Here is a 19,756-nt window from a genome sequence, read left to right as displayed (position 1 = left end):
TGAATACCCTACTCGTTTGCTCGTCATGATGCATGTAGTGGACATTCCAGGGGCAGGTTATATATGCTAGCAAGTAAGCTAGAGATAACGAGGTATTGTTCAATCAAGGGAGGATGAGCCACTGTTCTACCAGCTGCGGGTGAAAAAACCCCAGGGAGGAGATGTTCTGTAGTTTGAAAGAGAAATTTGACACCATCACTCAGGACTGAACAAAGACTGCTGCAGGCTTGCCAATACAGACCAGTTTCCTCCTCCCTTGGTTTTCACACCTCATCGCTGCAGAAACAGGGCCCATCTTCACTATGAACTAACTCGTATTCCTAGCTTACTTGCTAGCATATATATACCTGCCCCTGGAAATTTCCACTACATGCATCTGACGAAGTGGGTATTCACCCACGAAAGCTCATGCTCCAAAACGTCTGTTAGTCTATAAGGTGCCACAGGATTCATTAGCTATACAAATTAACATAAGGCAGTTGCCCATTAGGGTTAGATACTGTCCTTATCTCTGCTGGATGTAAATCTATTATCGTGTCTCTTTGCTTCCCTTATGAATTTTCTACAATTCCTAGCTTCTGATTTATATTTATTACTATTAACTTCCCTTTTTTCCATTTGTGGTTTATATATTTTTATAGCTGTCTTCACTTTTCTAAACCAGGTCAGTTTTTGAATCAGAATGGCCTCCTTCTTCGATTATGCAGTTGTGGCTTTTGGGGCATCTAATGAATTGTTCCTGAACAATTCGCAGTCTTCATTTGCATTTTATGACTCAGTTCTTCCTTCCAGCTGATTTGGTTCATAATTGTTTTCAGCTTTTGTGAAATTGGCCCTGTTAAAGCACCAAGTGTGTATATTACTGGTCTGGACTTTACAACTGCTTGCACTTTATAAATGTGATCAAGTCGTGATCACTTGTACCCAGGGCTGGCTTTAGGAAGTGTGGGGCCTGATTCAAATAGTTTCGACGGGGTCCTGGCAGGGATGACTCACCCAGTGGCGCTCCGGGTCTTCCACGGCACTGAAGGAGCCGACACCAAAATGCCGGTGAAGACCCGGAGTGAGTGAAGGACCCCTTGCCGAAGACCTGGACCGCCGCCGGGTGAGTAAAAATTAAAAAGGCACCTAAGTTAGGCGGTCGTCTTTAGGGCATGGGGCCCGATTCGGGAGAATCGGCCTAAAAGCCCTGCTTGTACCTAAAGTTACCACTAATTTTTAGTTCTGTGATCAGTTCCCCTGTGTTAGGACAAGGTCTAATACAGAATTCCCCTGTCTTGGTTGCCACACAGTAAGTGTTAGGAGATTGTCATCTGTACAGTTGAAATGTCCTAGGGATGTTTGTGCGCTGGTAGCACGAGACCTGCAGCACGTTGCTCAGGTTGAAGGCCCCTGTCATCACACAGCATTTTTTCCCTACACGTTATGGATGGGTGCATAGGGAGGCCGTCGTCCAGTTCCTTAGCATGATGTGGTTAGAGCTGCCAGGCGCTCTGGCATGTGTGATCCTGCAGGGCCCTCTCCAAACACCCTCCCTCAGCAGGGCCTAGCAGGTAGCTGCTCGCCCAGCGGCAGTTCTCTGCCCACTGTCAGGCCACATTGCGCTGCTCCCTAGCCTGGTGCCTCCCCACTGGGAGGCCTCCACCCTTCATGCTTTCACTGGGATAACTGGTTGGAAAACCGTTCCCAGAGAGTAGTTATCAGTGGTTCACGGTCAGGCTGGAAGGACCTAACAAGGGGGGTCGCGCAGGGATTGGTTCTGGGTCTGGTTCTGTTCAATATCTTCATTGATGATTTAGATAATGGCACAGAGAGTACACTTATAAAGTTTGCGGATCTTACCAAGCTGGGAGGGGTTGCAAGTGCTTTGGAGAACAGGATTAAAATTCAAAGTGATCTGGACAAACTGGAGAATGGATCTGAAGTAAATAGGATGAAATTCAATATGGACAAGTGCAAAGTCCTCCACTTAGGAAGGAACAATCAGTTGCACACATACAAACTGGACAATGACAGCGTAGGAAGGATACTGCAGAAAAGGATCTGGGGGTCATAGTGGATCACAAGCTAAATATGGGTCAACAGTGGAACGCTGTTGCAAAAAAAAGAAAACAACATTCTGGGAAGTATTAGCAGGAGTGCTGAAGCAAGACCCGAGAAGTAATTCTTCCGCTCTACTCTGTGCTGATTAGGCCTCTTGATGCCACATTTCAGGAAGGATGTGGACTAATTGGAGAAAGTCCAGAGAAGAGCAACAGCAATGATTGAAGGTCTAGAAAACATGCACGACTGATGAGAGAAGATTGAGAAAATTGGGTTTGTTTAGGCTGAGGAAGAGAAGACTGAGAGGGGTGTGATACGTTTTCAAGTACATAAAAGGTTGGTACAAGGAGGAGGGAGAAGAATTGTTCTTAGCCTCTGAGGACAGGACAAGAAGCAATGGGCTTAAATTGCAGCAAGGGAGGTCTAGGTTGAACATTAGGAAAAACTTCCTAAGTGTCAGGATGGTTAAGCACTGGAATAAATTGCCCAGGGAGGTGGTGGAATCTCCATTATTGGAGATTTTTAAGAGCAGGTTAGACAAACACCTGTCAGGGATAGGCTGGACAATACTCAGACCTGCCATGAGGGCAGGGGACGGGACTAGATGACCTCTTGAGGTCCCTCCAGTCCTATGATTCTATGTGGGTCCAGTCAGGAGCAATGAGCTGAGTGCAGGCCTCACGGGGAGCACCCTGGCTGGTGGTGACTCAGAGATAAGTGAGCAGCTGGTTCCCTGTGGGCCCATTGTGGCACAGGCGGGTCTGGGGAGGTGGCTGTGAAAGAAGCGAGCCTGGAAGCTCGGGGTCACCGATCTTGTCCTTTGCCCTGATGCTCTGCTCCAGCCCTGCTGTCCTTGCACGGTGTCACTCCTGCTCCATGCGTGCCCTTCCTCCTCCACCCCCGGGTATTCCTCTTTGGCTGCCTCTCAGCAGCACCCTTGTACCCACCCTCCCAGTGAGGTCAGCTCCCTGGATCCTTTCACCCTCCGACTGCTTTCCTAGCGCCTCTCCCTCTACTCTTGGGCCTGTACACACCCCCAGTCCTCTCCCTCCAGTTCAGGTGCTGCAGATCACCATCTTGGTGAGTGGGTCCAGGTGCTGGCTTCCTCTCCTAGCCACTGTGGGTCCAGGACCTGTCAGCCGCAGCCCTAGGGAGCTGTAACGTGGGGCTGGAAGGGACCTTGCTTGGGCACCATGTCCAACCCCCCGCGCTGAGGCAGGGCCGGGTGAACCTGGACCAGCCCTAACCGGGGTTTGTCCAATGTGTTCTTAAACCTCCAATGGCGGGATCCCACAGCCTCCCTGGGGAGTGGGTCCCCACCGTCACTCCCCAGCCTTTGGACAGGTCTTCCTAGGCGCCAACCTCAGTCTCCCTGCTGCAGATTTAGCCCATTGCTTCTTGTCCTACCTGCCGGGGATGTGGAGAACAAGTGATGATTCCTCCCCCCCGGTAGAACAGCTCTGAGCAGCTCTGCAGAATGTTACCAGTCCCCCCTCAGTCGCTTCTCTCAGCACTAACCAGGCCCCGGCTTTGTGACTGTTCCTCACAGGTCAGATTTACTAAACCTTTCATCGGTTCTGTTGCTCTCCTCTGAACTGCCCCCAGTTTGTCCACATCTCCGTGTGGCAGTAAGGATTAGACCCAGAGCTCAAGCTGAGACCCCCCCAGTGCCAATCCCAGCAGAACAGTGACCTTGGACACTCCTGTTCATATGCCTGGGACAGAGTGGGACTATTTTGCACTATTTTGATGGGTCCTGTGTGTGGCTCAGTTTCCCCAGTGGGTGGAAAGGGAGCGGTTGCTCTCCGGGCAGGCTAAGAGACACAGCTCGGGGTGTCACCGAGCTGTCTGAGCCTGGTCCCCAGATCAGTGCAGATTCGAGAAAATAACAGCAAATCCAATTGCGCAGACATTGAAACCGCCCCACCCTGGCCCTTGAGGCAGATGGATTTCCCCACTGCTCAGCAGGGAGGCCGGGCCATGCCCCCAGCTGGGGAGTAAAGGGCTGGAAGGTGCGATGGGGGGATAAGATCTGGGGGCTGGAAGGAGTCGGGGGCAGAGCTCTTACCTGGAGTCTGACCAAGGTCAGACAGTGAGACAGCCAGAGCTTGAACCATGGGGGGGTCACTGCAGCTGGGCTGGGCAGCAAGGCAGGAAGCGCTGGGAGATAGATGGAAAAGTGGGGATGCGGCACGCTCAGGAGAGGAGGTGGGCCGCGGGAGGGGGAGCTTGGCTGCATCCACTGGTTTTTCCCTGTGGGTGCTCCAGCCCCGGAGTTGGCATCTATGCCCCAGGGTCTGTCCCAGCTGAACAGACCCTGGCAGGATCCCAGTCGAGATGACCTCCCAGTTGGACAATGAACCATTGAAACTACTCCTTGAGTACGGTCTTTCAACCAGTTGTGCACCCACCTCATGGTAGTTCCATCCAGACCACATTTCCCTAGTTTGCTTGTGAGAATGGCACGTGGGAATGTGTCAAAAGCCTTACGAAAATCAAGACATATCCCACCTACAGCCGCTAGGCTAATAACTGTCAGAGAAGGAAATGAGGTTGGTTAGGCAGGATTTGTTCTTGATAAATCCATGCTGGGTGTTCCTTATAACCCTCTTATTCTCTAGGCGCTTACAAACTGATTGATGAATGATTTGTCCCAGTGTCTTTCCAGGTATTGAAGCGAGGCTGACGGGTCTGTAATTCCCTGGGTCCTCCTTGTTCCCCTTTTGAAAGACAGTCCTGTGTTTGCCCTACTCCAGTCCTCTGGGACCTCACCCGTCCTCCGGGAATTCTCAAAGACCATTGCTAACGGTTCTGAGATCGTGTCTGCCATTTCCTTAGTACCCCAGGTTGAGTTTCATGAGACCTTGCTGACTTGAATACGTCTAACTAGTCTTTAGCCTGTTCTCTCCCTATTTCAGTTTCCTCCCCCCTTGGGGTTAGTATGGGTTGTGTTGAGGATCTGGTCACCATTAACCTTTTAGTGATGACGGAAGCAAAATAGGCATTAACCACCTCAGCCTTTCGATGATGTCAGTTATTAACTCTCCTTCCTCTTGCTCTTAATGTATCTCTAGACCCTCTTCTTACGGCCTTTTGTGGCCCTTGCTTGGTGTGACTTGGTGCCTTCACCCCTACATGCTGGTGCAGTTCTCTTGTTCTCCTCCTTAGCAATTCGGCCCTCTTCCCACTTCTGCAGGATCCCCACTTGCCTGCGGCAGCCTGTGATTTCACCGTACTTGTGCAGGGCAGCGCCATCCCCTTGGCAGCAGGAGGCGCCCCACCGTGGGCGGAGGGGGGAGGGAGAGGGGGACCTGCCTGAGGCCACCCAGAGCCAGGGTTGGACCCAGAGTTCTGGTTCCCAGTCCGCTGCTGTGGCCGCTGGTGCTTGCTGCTGTCTGTGCATGATCCTTGCATGGCACTAGGGGGCATCGCTTGTCTTCATGGGACTGATCTTTAATGCTTGTGGTTACTTGCTTGGGGGCGGGGGGTGGGGGCTTATTGCACTGGAGAGACTAGGCAGGGGGTGGGATCTGCTTTGCATTGGTGCAGTGAGGCGGCGTACCAGCAGGGGGGAGCGCTGCAGGCCTTAGGGGGATGCACTCCGCCCTCTCTTGGCCTGGGGTTTATCTAGCGCCCCAGCTCTGTGCTCCCTTCAAGTGGGGGTTGTCCTCCCCCCAGCTGCCCCACGTGCCACTAGCTCACAGCTTGGGGCATCACTTGGCCTCTCTCTGCAGGGGGGCCTGCTCCTGGGGGAGACACAGCAGCCGGCCTTGTCCCGACAGGGCCCCTCCTCCAGCGCATGACGCCAGCTGCCGTACCCAGGGTGCAGCTCTGCCAGATGGAGCCAGGCCTGAGTGGGGAGGAAGGGGGGCTGCAATAGCAGAGACCTTGCCCCACACTGCACCCCTTCACCATGTGGTACCCCCCACCCCCGCACTGCACCCCTTCCCCATGCAGTACCCCTGCACTGCACCCCTACCCCATGAGGTACCTTCCCACCCCTGCACTGCAGCCCTACCCCATGCGGTACCCCCGCACTGCACCCCTACCCCATGCGGTACCCTCTCACCCCCGCACTGCACCCCTTCCCCATACGGTACTCTCTCACCCCTGCATTGCACCCTTACCCCATACGGTACCCCCGCACTGTGCCCCTACCCCATGCGGTACCCTCCCACCCCCGCACTGCACCCCTTCCCCATACGGTACCCCCCATGTGCTACCCCCGCACTGCACCCCTTCCCCATGTGGTACCCTTGTACTGCGCCCCTTCCCCATACGGTAGCCCCTGCTCCCGCACTTCCCGCCTCTCTATGCAGTACTCCTGCACTGTGCCCCTACCCTATGTGGTACCCTGCAATAGACCCCTTCCCCATGCGGTACCCCCCGCCCCAGCACTACTCTCTTTATGCAGTACCCTCGCACTGCACCCCTTCCCCATGCAGTACTTCCCATCCCTGCACTGCACTGCTTCTCCATGCAGTATCCCTGCACTGCACCCCTACCCCATGCGGTACCCTCCCACCCCTGCACTGCGCCCCTTCCCCATGCAGTACGTCTGCACTGCGCCCCTACCCCATGTGGTACCCCCCACCCCCGCACTGCACCCCTTCTCCATGCAGTACCCCTGCACTGCACTCCTACCCCATGTGGTACCCTCCCACCCTTGCACTGTGCCTTTATCCCATGCGGTGCCCCTTGACTGTGCCCCTATCCCATGTGTTAACCCCCCACTGCACCCCTTCCCCCATGGGGTACCCCCCACCCCCGCACTGCACCCCTTCCCCATGCAGTACCCCTCCACTGCGTCCCTACCCCATGCAGTACCCCCCACCCCCGCACTGCACCCCTTCCCTATGCAGTACCCCTGCTTTGCGCCCCTACCCCATGCGGTACTCCCCACGTGCTACCCCCACACTCCACCCCTTCTCCATGCTGTACCCCCGCATTGCACCCCTTCCCTATGTGGTACCCCCCATGCGGTACCCCCCATGCGGTACCCCTGCACTGCGCCCCTTCCCCATGTTGTAGCCCCTGCCCCCGCACTGCCCTCCTCTCTGCAGTACCCCTGCACTACCCCCCTTCCCCATGCGGTACCCCCTGCCCTAGCGCTATCCTCTTCCCTATGCAGTACCCTCACACTGCACCCCTTCCCCATGCGGTACCCCCACCCCTGCACTGCATTGCTTCTCCATGCAGTACCCCTGCACTGCACCCCTACCCCATGTGGTACCCTCTCACCCCTGCACCCCTACCCCATGCGGTACCCCCACACTGCACCCCTACCCCATGTGGTACCCTCCCACCCCCGCTCTGCACCCCTTCCCCAAGCGGTACCCCTGAACTGCACCCCTTCCCTATGTGGTATCCCCCTACCCCCTCACTGCACCCCTTCCCCATATGGTACCACCCATGTGCTACCCCTGCACTGCACCCCTTCCCCATGTGGTACCCCCGCACTGCACCCCTTCCCCATGCTGTAGCCCCTGCCCCCGCACTTTCCTCCTCTCTATGCAGTACTCCTGCACTGTGCCCCTACCCTGTGTGGTACCCTGCAATAGACCCCTTCCCCATGTGGTACCCCCCGCCCCAGCACTACCCTCTTCTCTATGCAGTACCCTTGCACTGCACCCCTTCCCCATATGGTACCCCCCACCCTCGCACTGCACCCCTTCTCCATGCAGTACCCCTGCACTGCACCCCTACCCCATGTGGTACCCCTGGACTGTGCCCCTACCCCATGCCGTACCCCCCCCACCCCCGCACTGCACCCCTTCCCCCATGCAGTAACCCTAGCCACATGCTCCCTACCCGCATGCGGTACCCCCACTGACCCCTTCCCATGGGGTAACCCCATTCGGCGTACCCCCCAGCACTTACCCCCAGCACTGCGCCCCTTCCCCATGCTGTAGCCCATGCCCCCGCACTGCCCCCTCTCTCGTGCAAGTACCCCTGCACTACACCCCTTCCCATGCGTGTAACCCCCTGCCCTACACTTACCCTTTTCCCCATGCAGTACCCACACCTGCCACCCCTTCCCATGCGGTTACCCCCACCCCCGCACTGCACTGCTTCTCATGCAGTACCCCTGCACTGCACCCACCCAATCTGCGGCAACTTCCCACCCCTGCACTGCGCGCCCTTCCCATCAGTACCCTCCGCACTGCGCCCCGTACCCCATGTGGTACCCCACACCCCGCGCTGTCCTCTAAACAGCGGCCACTGCCAGGAACCAGAGGGAAATGACAGAAGGGCAATTCATCAGTGGATCCATCCTCTGTCACCTTTTCCCAGCTCCTGGTAAACAGAGGTTGGACATCATCCTAGCCCGAGCTGGCTAACAGGACCTTACAGGGAGTGATGCCTTTGGAAAGTTCGTGTCCAGCTGGGGAGCTGCTGTGATGGGGCTGGAGTGTCCCCTGAAAACCCCGGTCACCTTCTCCCCACTTTCAGCTGAGTTCTCCCCGAGTTGACCCCTGGGGCAGGGCTGGCAGGGTCGGGAGCAGCTGCAGTCACAGCTCAGCCCCATATTAGGGGGATCTCATCTCACCCGCTCAATGTCCGGGCCCCAGATTGGTCCAGGCTCCCTATGCTGGCTGCTGTCCCCAGGGCCAGGCCACAGCCAGGAAAGCCTTAGGTCATCTACGGTGCCGGCCGGCCATGGGGCTTGAGCAGTGTAGGGGATGGCAGGGCTGGCCACTGAGGATCGGGCAGTGTGACGATGTGATCTGGCGGGACCCAACTGAGAGTGCCAAATCAAAGGACCAATTGCCTCAAACAGGGCAGTCACAGCCCTAGGCTGGGTTTTCACCTCGGGTAGCAAACCAACCAGCCAGACAAAAGACTTCGGTGTCACCCCTCTGGCTAACTGCAGTCAACACAAGCAATTCCTTAGGACACTCCAGATCTCCCAGTATCACACCAGTCCCCACATTGTCCTGGGATGAATGGTGTATAAAACCAAACCACCCCATGTTATTAAAAGAAAAAGGTTCCTCTTCGAATCCCAAAGAAACCAGCCCCAGATACCCCAGTGTCAATTCAATCATGTTTATTAGGAAGAAATATTTAAATAAGGATGATACACAGAGTGTGGCATGTCAGTCATTAGTAATGTGGGTGGCACACGACAGAGTATGGGGGACTGCTGGTAATTTGGTTATGGGTAGCACACTAGTACATACAGTCTGTAAATGTCGCCCCAATGAGTGGGTGGTACGTGGGTGGGGTCCAAGTATAAGTAGGGGAGCAGTTGAGGTACATCGCTCGATTTCTAATGTGTTACACAATAGTCATGATTAGAGCAAGCAGGCCTCGGTAATGGGGACAGGGTGGACCCTCACGAGGTGGAATTCCAGATCAGTGGGTTCAGGACTCAAGGGTATGTAGTTTAGTAGGGGGGTTGTTAAGGTTTGCCCCTCTCGTGGGTGCGTGGAGCCACATCGGGCCACTCCTAGACTGGCGTGCCGGTGATGTGTTCGGTGTAATGTCCCTGGACCTATAACGACCCAAGACTTACCCACCAAATCACGCTGTGTGCATCCTTTAGAAACTAAATCTAAGTTTTATTCATAAAAGAAAAGATAAAAGTGAGTGCTAGAAGTTGGTTAAACTGAATTAATACATACAGTAATGGCAAGTCCTTAAGTTCAGAGCTTTGTTAGTCATTGAAGACTAAGAATAGGTAAAGTTAAGTATGCGTTGAGAGAATGACAACCTCTCTATGCAGTACTCCTGCACTGTGCCCCTACCCTATGTGGTACCCTGCAATAGACCCCTTCCCCATGCGGTACCCCCCGCCCCAGCACTACTCTCTTTATGCAGCACCCCCGCACTGCACCCCTTCCCCATGCAGTACCCCTCCACTGCATCCCTACCCCATGCGGTACCCCCCCACTGCACCCCTTCCCCATGGGGTACCCCCCATTCGGTACCCCCCATGCACTACCCCCGCACTGCGCCCCTTCCCCATGCTGTAGCCCATGCCCCCGCACTGCCCTCCTCTCTGTGCAGTACCCCTGCACTACACCCCTTCCCCATGCGGTACCCCCTGCCCTAGCACTACCCTTTTCCCCATGCAGTACCCCACACTGCACCCCTTCCCCATGCGGTACCCCCACCCCCGCACTGCACTGCTTCTCCATGCAGTACCCCTGCACTGCACCCCTACCCCATGCGGTACTTCCCACCCCTGCACTGCGCCCCTTCCCCATGCAGTACCTCCGCACTGCGCCCCTACCCCATGTGGTACCCCCCACCCCCGCGCTGTCCTCTAACAGCGGCCACTGCCAGGAACCCAGAGGGAATGAACAGAACAGGGAATCATCAAGTGATCCATCCTCTGTCACCTTTTCCCAGCTCCTGGTAAACAGAGGTTGGGACATCATCCCTGCCCAGCCTGGCTAACAGGACCTTTACCAGTGGATGATGCCTTTGGAAGTTCAGTGTCCCAGCTGGGGAGCTGCTGTGATGGGGCTGGAGTGTCCTGAGAAACCCCGCATCCTTCCCCCACTTTCAGCTGAGTTCTCCCCCGAAGTGACCCCTGGGGCAGGGGCTGGCAGGGTCGGGGAGCAAGCTCAGTCACAGCTCAGCCCCATATTAGGTGGGGATCTCATCTCAGCCCCGCTCCATGTCCGGGCCCCAGATTGTCCAGGCTCCCTAGCTGGCTGCTGTCCCCAGGGCCAGGCACAGCAGGAAGCCTTAGGTCCAGTCTGACGGTGCCAGGCCGGCCATGGGGCTTGAGCAGTGTAGGGATGGGGCAGGGCTGGCCACGAGGATCGGGCAGTGTGACGATGTGATTCTGGCGGGACCCAACTGAGAGTGCCAAATCAGGACCAATTGCTCAAACAGGGCAGTCACAGCCCTAGGCTGGGGTTTTTGCCCAGACCAATGAACGATTGGACCTGCTTCTTAGTTCTAGGGATAGGCCAGTTCTTAATGGCCTCCACCTTTGAAGGCTCAGGGCGCAGTTGCCCATTGCCCACCCTGTGCCCCAGGTAGGTCACCTCAGCAGCTCCCATTCTGCATTTAGAAACCTTAACAGTTAGATTGGCCTCCCTGAGCCAGTGCAGCACAATCCCTATGTGGTTAAGGTGATCTTGCACGAACTGCTGAAGATGGCCAGGTCGTCTATATATAGGCCCTGGCAAAAGATTCTAATCCCCGTAGGACCTCGTTTATAAGTCTCATGAAAGTAGCCCTGAATTACGCATCCCAAAGGGCAACACCTTGAACTCATACAGGCCCGATTCCACTATGAAAGCGGATTTCTCTTGTGCATCAGCATCTAGGGGAATCTGCCAATACCCCCTGGTCAGATCTAGGTGCTTATAAACTTCCCCCCCCCCCAGCGTATCTAACAGATCCTCTATCCTGGGGTGGGTAAGGGTCAGGCTGAGTGAAAAGCATTTAGCTTCCTGTAATCACACAAAACCTCATGGTCTTATCTTTTTTGGCACCACACAATGGGAGAGGCCCAGGGGCTCATGGATTGGGTAATTACTCCCATTGCCAACATGCTTTCCACTCTTCCTGGATCTGCCTTTGCATCTCTCCCTTGGCCCTGTAAGCTCTGCTGGGGGCTGGGCGGGGCCCCACCGTCTGAATGGAGTGTGTCATCCTATCCTGTGAGCCCTGGCCTGTTGGAGAATGTTCGCTGTGGTGTTTCAACAAAATCAGCAACTCCTCCCTTTGAGGGGGGCTAAACCCTCCCCCATCTCAATGCTCTCGAGAGGCGTCTCCTCCTGGCTTTCAGCAACCATGTCAATCAAAGGGATGGACCCTGCCTCTTCCTCAGCACAACAGATATGTTCACATTTACCTCCCTTGCATGGTAGGCCTTTAATTCTGTTCACATGCACTGTCTGCACACTTCCCTGGCCATGGGTTTCCTCACATCATAGGTAACCTCATTAATTCTTTCACTACCTCCATGGGTCCGGTCCAAACATCCTTCATTTTGTTCCTCCGGACAGAATCTAGCACCAACACCATGTCCCCTATTTCAAACGCTCTCGTCCTGAGCATCTCTGTCATACCAGGCTTTTCTGAGTATCTTGGCTCTTCTTTCAGATTCTGCTCAACCAACTTCATCATCTCTTGCAAACTCTCCCTGAACTGAGCCACATATTCAGCCACCGGCTGCTCTGTCTCCTCCACCTGACCTCCATGAGTCACGAACCAAATCTAGGGCCCCCGGACCTGCCTCCCATAGAGCAGTTCAAGGGAGCAAACCCTGTAGACTCTTGGGTACACTCCTGTATGCATATACAATAGATATGGCAGTAGAACATCCAGTCATTCTGGCGTCTATCCACGTACATTTTCAACATAGACTTTAGGGTTCCATTGAACCTTTCCACTAGGCCATTAGTCTGGGGGTGGTAGGGAGCAGCTTTCAGGTGCTTCCCCACATAATTCCCACAACTGCTTGAAAACTACAGACATGAAGTTAGACCCACGGTCAGACAGTAAATTTCCTTAGGAAAACCCACTCTGCTAAAAATAGAGAACAAAGCCACTGCCACTGTCTCTGCCTCAATGTTAGCCAAGGCTACAGCCTCTGGATATCTGGTAGCAAAGTCTACCAGCACCAGGATGTATTTTTCCCATTTCTGGAAGGTTTTGGAATGGCCCCACAATATCCACAGCCACTCTGGCAAAAAGCCTCCCCTATAATGGGCAGAGGCTGGAGGGGCACCTTGCTAGGCCCCCTAACCCCTTACGCTTTTTGACACAGTTCACAGCTTCTGCCAGTAATCCTCACCGTCTCAAAGAGTGAGGCCAGTAGAAATTTGCTCTAGCCTGTCACACGTCTTGCCTATACCCAGATGTCCTGCAAATGGACCATCATGAGCCAACGTTTTTAACAACTCATGCGGTAACTCTCCGGTACCACAAGCTGTTTGCGAGCTGCGCTTGGGAATTCTTCTTTCCCTGGGAGGCTCCCTATACAACAGCCCATCTGCATAAAAATCTGCCTCTCTCACTCACTGGCTGGGACCTGATTCTGAGCATCATTCCTGGCTTTCTCTAGAGATACATCACTTTGCTGAGCCACCATGACCTCACTCTGGGTTTTGGTTGAATTCAGAACCCCTCTGACATTTCAGACAAACTTCCCTGATTCATCTTGAGAGACACTCTCTGTCTGTTCGCCATCCCCTCACTGCCATCAGTCAGGGCATCTGCCACAGACCCAAACTCCCTCTGTGACCTGGTCACCACATTCACTTGGCTAGGCACCCCAGTATGTTATTTCCTACCAAAACATCAGCCGGAATTAAATCTCGGACTGCAGCTTTCACGTCCCTTTAAAGCCGTCCCACTCAAGGTGGATTCTAGCCATTGGCAGGTCCACAGAGTACTCAGATAGTGCCACTACCGTTCACATATTCCCCAGGCAGCATGTCCTCTGGCTTCACCAGATGTCCCTTGACTATAGTTACACCCGAGCCAGATGTCTCGCCATCCCATGCATTCAACACCATTGACCTTTGCCTCCATAATAAAACCTCTCACTTCCTTGCCAAGCTCAGTTCTGACATAGCTGGTGAGCTGATCCCCTCCTCCCAGAGCACCGAGACGAGGGGTTGGCATGGCCACTGCTCTGCTTGCACCTGGACTTGAGGTGGTGCTGTTGTGGCTTGGCTCAGCCTGGGTGCTCAGAGTAATGAATTGGCATCTACTGTGGCTTTTGGGGTTGCTGGTTTTGGGCTGCCTTTAGGGTCGGGCAATCTGGTCTCATGTGGCCAAGCATCCCACACAGTGATAGCATGTAACCTGTTTATGTTGGGGTGAGAGTTCCTATCCTCCCCATGAGCCACCCCTGTCGATCAGGGCCAGTGTTTACCTTTAAATTCCTTCGCTTCCTCTTAACTTGGGGAGACATGGCTGAACTCTTTTCCTTGGGGTGTGTTACCCTTCCCGAGCCCCTACTTTGGGTATGGGCATTCAGCAATCTCTGCAGCCCACAGGACTGACTCAGGGTCCCTGTCACACACATGTCTGCTTCACTATTGGTCCAGCACAATGTTTAAGAATCTGTCTACACAGTGATCAAATTCAGCCAGCTTCTCAAAACTCCCATGCGCCTTGGCTCCCACAACCCACTTTTAAACAGAACCCATCAGCTTAATGAGCACTTCTACAAAGTACAGTCATTAGACATTTAAACTTTCTAAACTTATACTCTCGTCAGAATCAGGCAGCTAACTTGAACCGCATTAACACGCATCTTTAAACCGCCCATAATCCAAGGCTTCTTGTTGTCCCCAAATCATTAAATACCTCCTGGCTTTTCAGTCAGTCCTGGTCAGCAGGACAGCATCGCTGCTTCTATTCAGGGATCTTGTACCAGAAGTGCCAGAGGTGCTCAAGAGGTGGATAAAAACTCTCTATATCCCTCAGTATCATTATGTAATGGACACATCTTTTCCCAGTTCTTCTCCTGGCGGTGGGCACGTGGCGGTCCAGGTTGGTGATGACTGGTCTCTTGCCTCTATTCATTACTTGGAGCTGCAGTCTGCCGTCTCTTGTTCTCATCTTGTGAGTCTCCGTTGTATCTTGTAAGCTCTCTCTTCAAGCACCAGTAACTCCAGAGCCCTTATGGAGCTCTTTCCTCAGCCTCTCTTCTACTCTCAGCAGTTCTCTGTACCAATTTCAGCATTTTCTGCCTTTCCAGCAATCGCAGTTCTTACTAGTTCATGCTCATGCTCCATTGCCGTTTAGAATTGCTGCCTTTCTTCCAATTCACTTCTGCAGTCTCTGAGTGTTAGGTAAGGCTGTGCTCCCTGCTTCCTGAATCACTGCCCATTGACAGCTCTCTCAGTTCTTGATTTAGTATCTTTCTTTTTAAGCTTATTCCTTTTAAGACACAAATTCTCCAGGCGCTTTTTTGTCAGATCCCTATATGCCCTCCTTGCCTCACCCATTGCCACTGCTGCCTTACCAACCAAACTCTCAATACAAAATTTCAAATATGAATAGCATGGGGTTTGACCCAAGCTTAATGCAACCTGGTTCTTGTGAGATTCCTAGCACGACTACGCCACTGTACGATGTGGTTCTGGCGGACCCAACTGAGAGTCGCCAAAATCAGGACAATTGCTAAACAGGTAGCAGCACAGGCCCTAGGCGGGGTGGGGTTTTTCCACTCTTAAGGCAACCAAACCTAGCCAGACAAACAGACTTCGGTGTCCCACCCTCTGGCTAACCCGCAAGTCACAGCAAGCAATTTCCTTAGACACTTCAGTTCTCCCATAATCGCACCCAGTCCCACACGGTCTGGGGATGAATGGTTATGAAAACCAAACCCAGTAAAGAAAAAGTTCTCTCGATCCCAAAGAACGCAAGCCCCAGACCCAGGTCAATTCACCAATATGTTTATTAGAGAATATTTAAATAGTGATACACAGATTTTGCATGTCGTCTTAGTAATTGGGGCAACACCAACAGAGTATGGGGGGATGCTGGCTATTTGTTTATGGCGTAGCATATAGTACTACAGTCTGTATCTCCGCCATGCGGGTGTAACGCGGGGTGGGTCAAAGTATAGTAGGGGACAGTGAGGGTATATCGCCTCATCTAATGGCGTGTAACATAGTTATGTTTAGAGCAAAGCAGCGGGTTAATTGGCCGGACAGGGTAATACACCTCAGATCTTACCCCAAATCCCCTGTGCCATCCTTTAGACTTAAAATCTAAAGGTTATATAAAGGGCAAAGATAGAGATGAGAGCTAAGATGGTTAAATGGAATCAATTAACACACAGTAAATGGCAAAGTTCTTAGTTCAGGCCTTTGTAGCAGTGGATGGAGTAACGCAGGTCAAATCACGTCTCTGGCGAAACATCCCCACTGGATGGGTCATTCAGTCCTTTGTCGCAGAGCCTTCCGATTGTAGCAAAGTCCCTCCAGAGGTAAGAAGCAGTGATTGAAGACAAAATGGAGCATGAGGCTTCGCCTTATATAGACTTTCAGGTCTTAAGAACACTCCTTGTGTTCCTACTGTGGAAGTTTACAGGCAAATGGAGTTTGCGTCACATGGACCAGTTTCTGCACACTCTGCTGGTCACAGGGGTAACTGCCTGCTTCTCGATGCGGTCAGTTGTGTAGGTGATGCGTCCTTATGGGCCATCAAGCAGGCTAAGCTGAGCTACACAGCTGTCTGGGTGTCTCCAGAACGTGCAGCACATTTAAAATAACCAGACAATACACAGCCAATATTCATAACTTCAACTACAAAAATATACAGACATACAGACAGCATATTCGATAACAGTAACCCATAACCTGGTCTTAGACACCTTATATGACCCCCTTTACATAGGATTTGGTGCCACTACAGGACCTTGGTTGCAACCCATGTTCTATATGGTCCCAGTTTATATCAATAACGTCACAAGCAGTGTAGGGGCGGGACAGAGCTCATGGAGATCGGCCTGTGTAGGGGCGGGGCAGGGCTAGCCACAGGGCTCAGGCAGCATAGGGATGGGACAGGGCCGGCCACGGGGATCGGGCAGTGTAGGAACAGGGCTGGCCACAGGGCTCGGGCAGCATAGGGACAAGGCGGGGCTGGCCACGGGGATCAGGCAGCGCAGGGATGGGGATCAGGAGGTGTAGGGACAGGGTGGGGCCGGCCACGGGGATTGGGCAGCATAGGGGCGGGGCGGGGCCGCCCACGGGGATCGGACAGCCTAGAAATGGGGCGGTGCCGGCCATGGGGATTGGGCAGTGTAGGGACAAGGCGGGGCCGGCCACGGGGATCAGGCAGCGCAGGGACAGGGCAGGGCTGGCTACAGAGATCAGGCAGCACAGGGATAGGGATCAGGCAGCGTAGGAACGGGATGGGGCGGGGCCAGCCATGGGGATCAGGCAGCGCAGGGACAGGGCGAGGCCAGCCACGGGGATCAGGCAGCGCAGGGACGGGGTGGAGCCGGCCACAGGGATCAGGCAGCGCAGGGACGGGGATCAGGCAGTGCAGGGACGGGGTGGAGCCAGCCACGGGGATCAGGCAGCGCAGGGACGGGGATCAGGCAGCGCAGGGACGGGGTGGAGCCGGCCACGGGGATCAGGCAGCGCAGGGACGGGGATCAGGCAGCGCAGGGACGGGGTGGAGCCGGCCACGGGGATCAGGCAGCGCAGGGATGGGGCGGAGCCAGCCACGGGGATCAGGCAGCGCAGGGACGGGGCGGAGCCGGCCACGGGGATCAGGCAGCGCAGGGACGGGGATCAGGCAGCGCAGGGACGGGGTGGAGCCGGCCACAGGGATCAGGCAGCGCAGGGACGGGGTGGAGCCGGCCACGGGGATCAGGCAGCGCAGGGATGGGGATCAGGCAGCGCAGGGACGGGGATCAGGCAGCGCAGGGACAGGGCGGAGCCAGCCACGGGGATCAGGCAGCGCAGGGACGGGGATCAGGCAGTGCAGGGACGGGGTGGAGCCGGCCACAGGGATCAGGCAGCGCAGGGATGGGGATCAGGCAGCATAGGGGTGGGGCGGGGCTCTGCTCTAACTGTGCGGCCGGCGCTCATGGGTGTTTCTTTTCTCCCTCCATTAGAGTATAAGGCTTAGGGGCGTGGAGCGCACCCCCTACCTGGGGGACGTGGCTGTGGTTGTGCATGCTGGGAAAAAGGAGACGGGGACTCCACTTGCAGATACCCCCACCCGACCTGCCACTCGACACGGGGGCATGAGGGACCTTCATGAGTCCGGCTTCAGCCTATCCGGTAAGAGCGGGGCCGGAGCATGTGCTTGCGCCCCCTGGAGGGAGGGACTCCAGCAAAGAACCCCCCCACCCCCATCTGTGGGAGGTGGGGGCTGGCTGGCCGAGAGCAGGGCAGGTCAGGGCACATGGGCCTCTTGCTCCAGGTCTGGCTGCCGGTGGCTGTGTCTACCAGGCAGAGGGAGGCCATGTGTCGACGTCACAGACAGGCGCCCAGCAGTGTTCGTTGGCCGTGCTCTAAGCCCTGGTGGGGGATCTCTCAGGCAGGGACACAGCGTGGGCTGCCCCAGTCCAGGCTGCTCCGGCAGGCTCTCCCCACCAGCCCCACCTCCCTGTTCTACCAGCCTGCAAGTGGCATGTGGACGAGATGCTCGCTGCTGCCCCCTATGCTGAGCTCGCTGCCTAGCCAGACAGAGCGCTGTCGACGCCATCCACACACTGCGAGCACTACAGGAAGCCATGCAGATGTCAACCCTGCTGCACAGATGGGGAAACTGAGGCACTGGGTTCATTTGTACTATGGGAGCGCCCCTGGGTCCCAAGCAGGACCTGTGGCCCCTCGCCCTGGGTGCTGCAGACATGCCCCTGCCCTGCAGAGCCCCTGGGCAGTGCCTGAGGTCAGCCCTCCTGGTCTTGGCAGAGCAGGGAGAAGCCAGGAGTCCTGGCTCCCAGCTCTTGTTCTGAGCCAGCCTGGCAATGCTGCTATTCCTGTGTGCCATCCGTTCCAGCCCCTGTTCCCTTGGCAGAGGCTGGTAGGCATGGGTTGGCTGAATCTCAGCAAAGCAAGCGCTGGGCAATCAGTCAGAGGCTTGGCCATTGTTCACCAGACATTTGGCGTCGCCTGGCAGGGATTTCCCCACACCCCCACAGCAGGGGTGTTACCCCCCCCGAATTTCCCCAACACCCCCCACAAGTAGTCAACTAGTTACATGCAGTGTTTCCTATTTTGTCATTGGTTGGAAATTTGAATTGAAATTGAAACATTAATACACATTTTAAAAGCAGATACAGTGCATGATGAAATACCTGTACCTGGAAAAGTATAATAGGTTTGAAAAGTGTGAACAAAGACTAGCTTCCTCACACAGCTGTTGTTTTTGTGACAATGTCGGCACATTCGTTTCGGCAATGTTGGCCAACCTTATAAGTTAAAATTATGATTTGTAAGCAAGGTGTGACTGAGCTGTCCCCTGACAGCTAGTGGTGAGCCGGGGAGTGGGGAAAGGCTTCAGGACCAGACTGTATTTACATGAACTCACCTACTCTGCCGAGGTGTCAGCAGACAGAGCTGTGCTGCACAAGGGATCAATTTTGGCTGATGTTGAGTTACAAATCACTTTAGTATTGAATGTGGGGGTCATGAAATGTTATTCTCATTGTATGAGTAAAGGGCAGCAGAACTGTGCTTGGCCGGACTGAATGAGGGGGTCGCCCTCAGTGCTTAATTTTTGCCAGAGCTGAGCCCTGGGCACCTCCAGGCTCGGCAGTTCAGAGCCCTGGGCTTGGCACATCAGTTATGAAAGTAAAAACCTTGCTTGAGCCCTGGCACCTCTTTCATTACAAATTAAGCCCTGGTCACCCTCAACTGAACTGTACTTGCTAAGCAAGGGGTTTGGATGGCAGATCCCAGTGGAGGGCAGGGGGGCAGAGATGGGACAGGGGTTTTGCATGGTGGTGTGGGCTGTGCCTAAGAGTCACAGGCACTATTTGACCTGCCCTTCTACCCTGTTTAGAGAGAGCTCATCAGAGAATCCTAAAATATCAGGGTTGGAAGGGACCTAAGGAGGTATCTAAGCAGGACCAATCCCCAACTAAATCATCCCAGCCAGGGCTTTGTCAAGCCTGACCTTAAAAACCTCTAAGGAAGGAGATTCCACCACCTCCCTAGGGAACCCATTCCAGTGCTTCACCATCCTCCTAGTGAAATAGTGTTTCCTAATATCCAACCTAAACCTCCCCCCACTGCAACTTGAGATCATTGCTCTTTGTTCT

At 54.6% G+C, this 19,756-nt stretch overlaps 1 protein-coding gene across 1 annotated transcript in view; it reads left to right on the top strand.

The window, feature by feature from the left end:
* DPYSL5 (dihydropyrimidinase like 5) overlaps nucleotides 1-19,756 on the top strand; it is a 69,866-nt gene that overhangs the window by 37,317 nt on the left and 12,793 nt on the right. The window contains exon 11 of the mRNA XM_075063466.1: nucleotides 17,600-17,768. Within this exon, the coding sequence (XP_074919567.1) occupies nucleotides 17,600-17,768 (169 nt within the window). The remainder of the gene's footprint in view (nucleotides 1-17,599; nucleotides 17,769-19,756) is intronic.

This window comes from Chelonoidis abingdonii, chromosome 3, assembly GCF_003597395.2.
Source record: "Chelonoidis abingdonii isolate Lonesome George chromosome 3, CheloAbing_2.0, whole genome shotgun sequence".
In the NCBI taxonomy this organism is placed as follows: Eukaryota; Metazoa; Chordata; order Testudines; family Testudinidae; genus Chelonoidis; species Chelonoidis abingdonii.
Note: the sequence above shows the minus strand (reverse complement) of the source record. Positions and strands in the feature narration are given on the sequence as shown.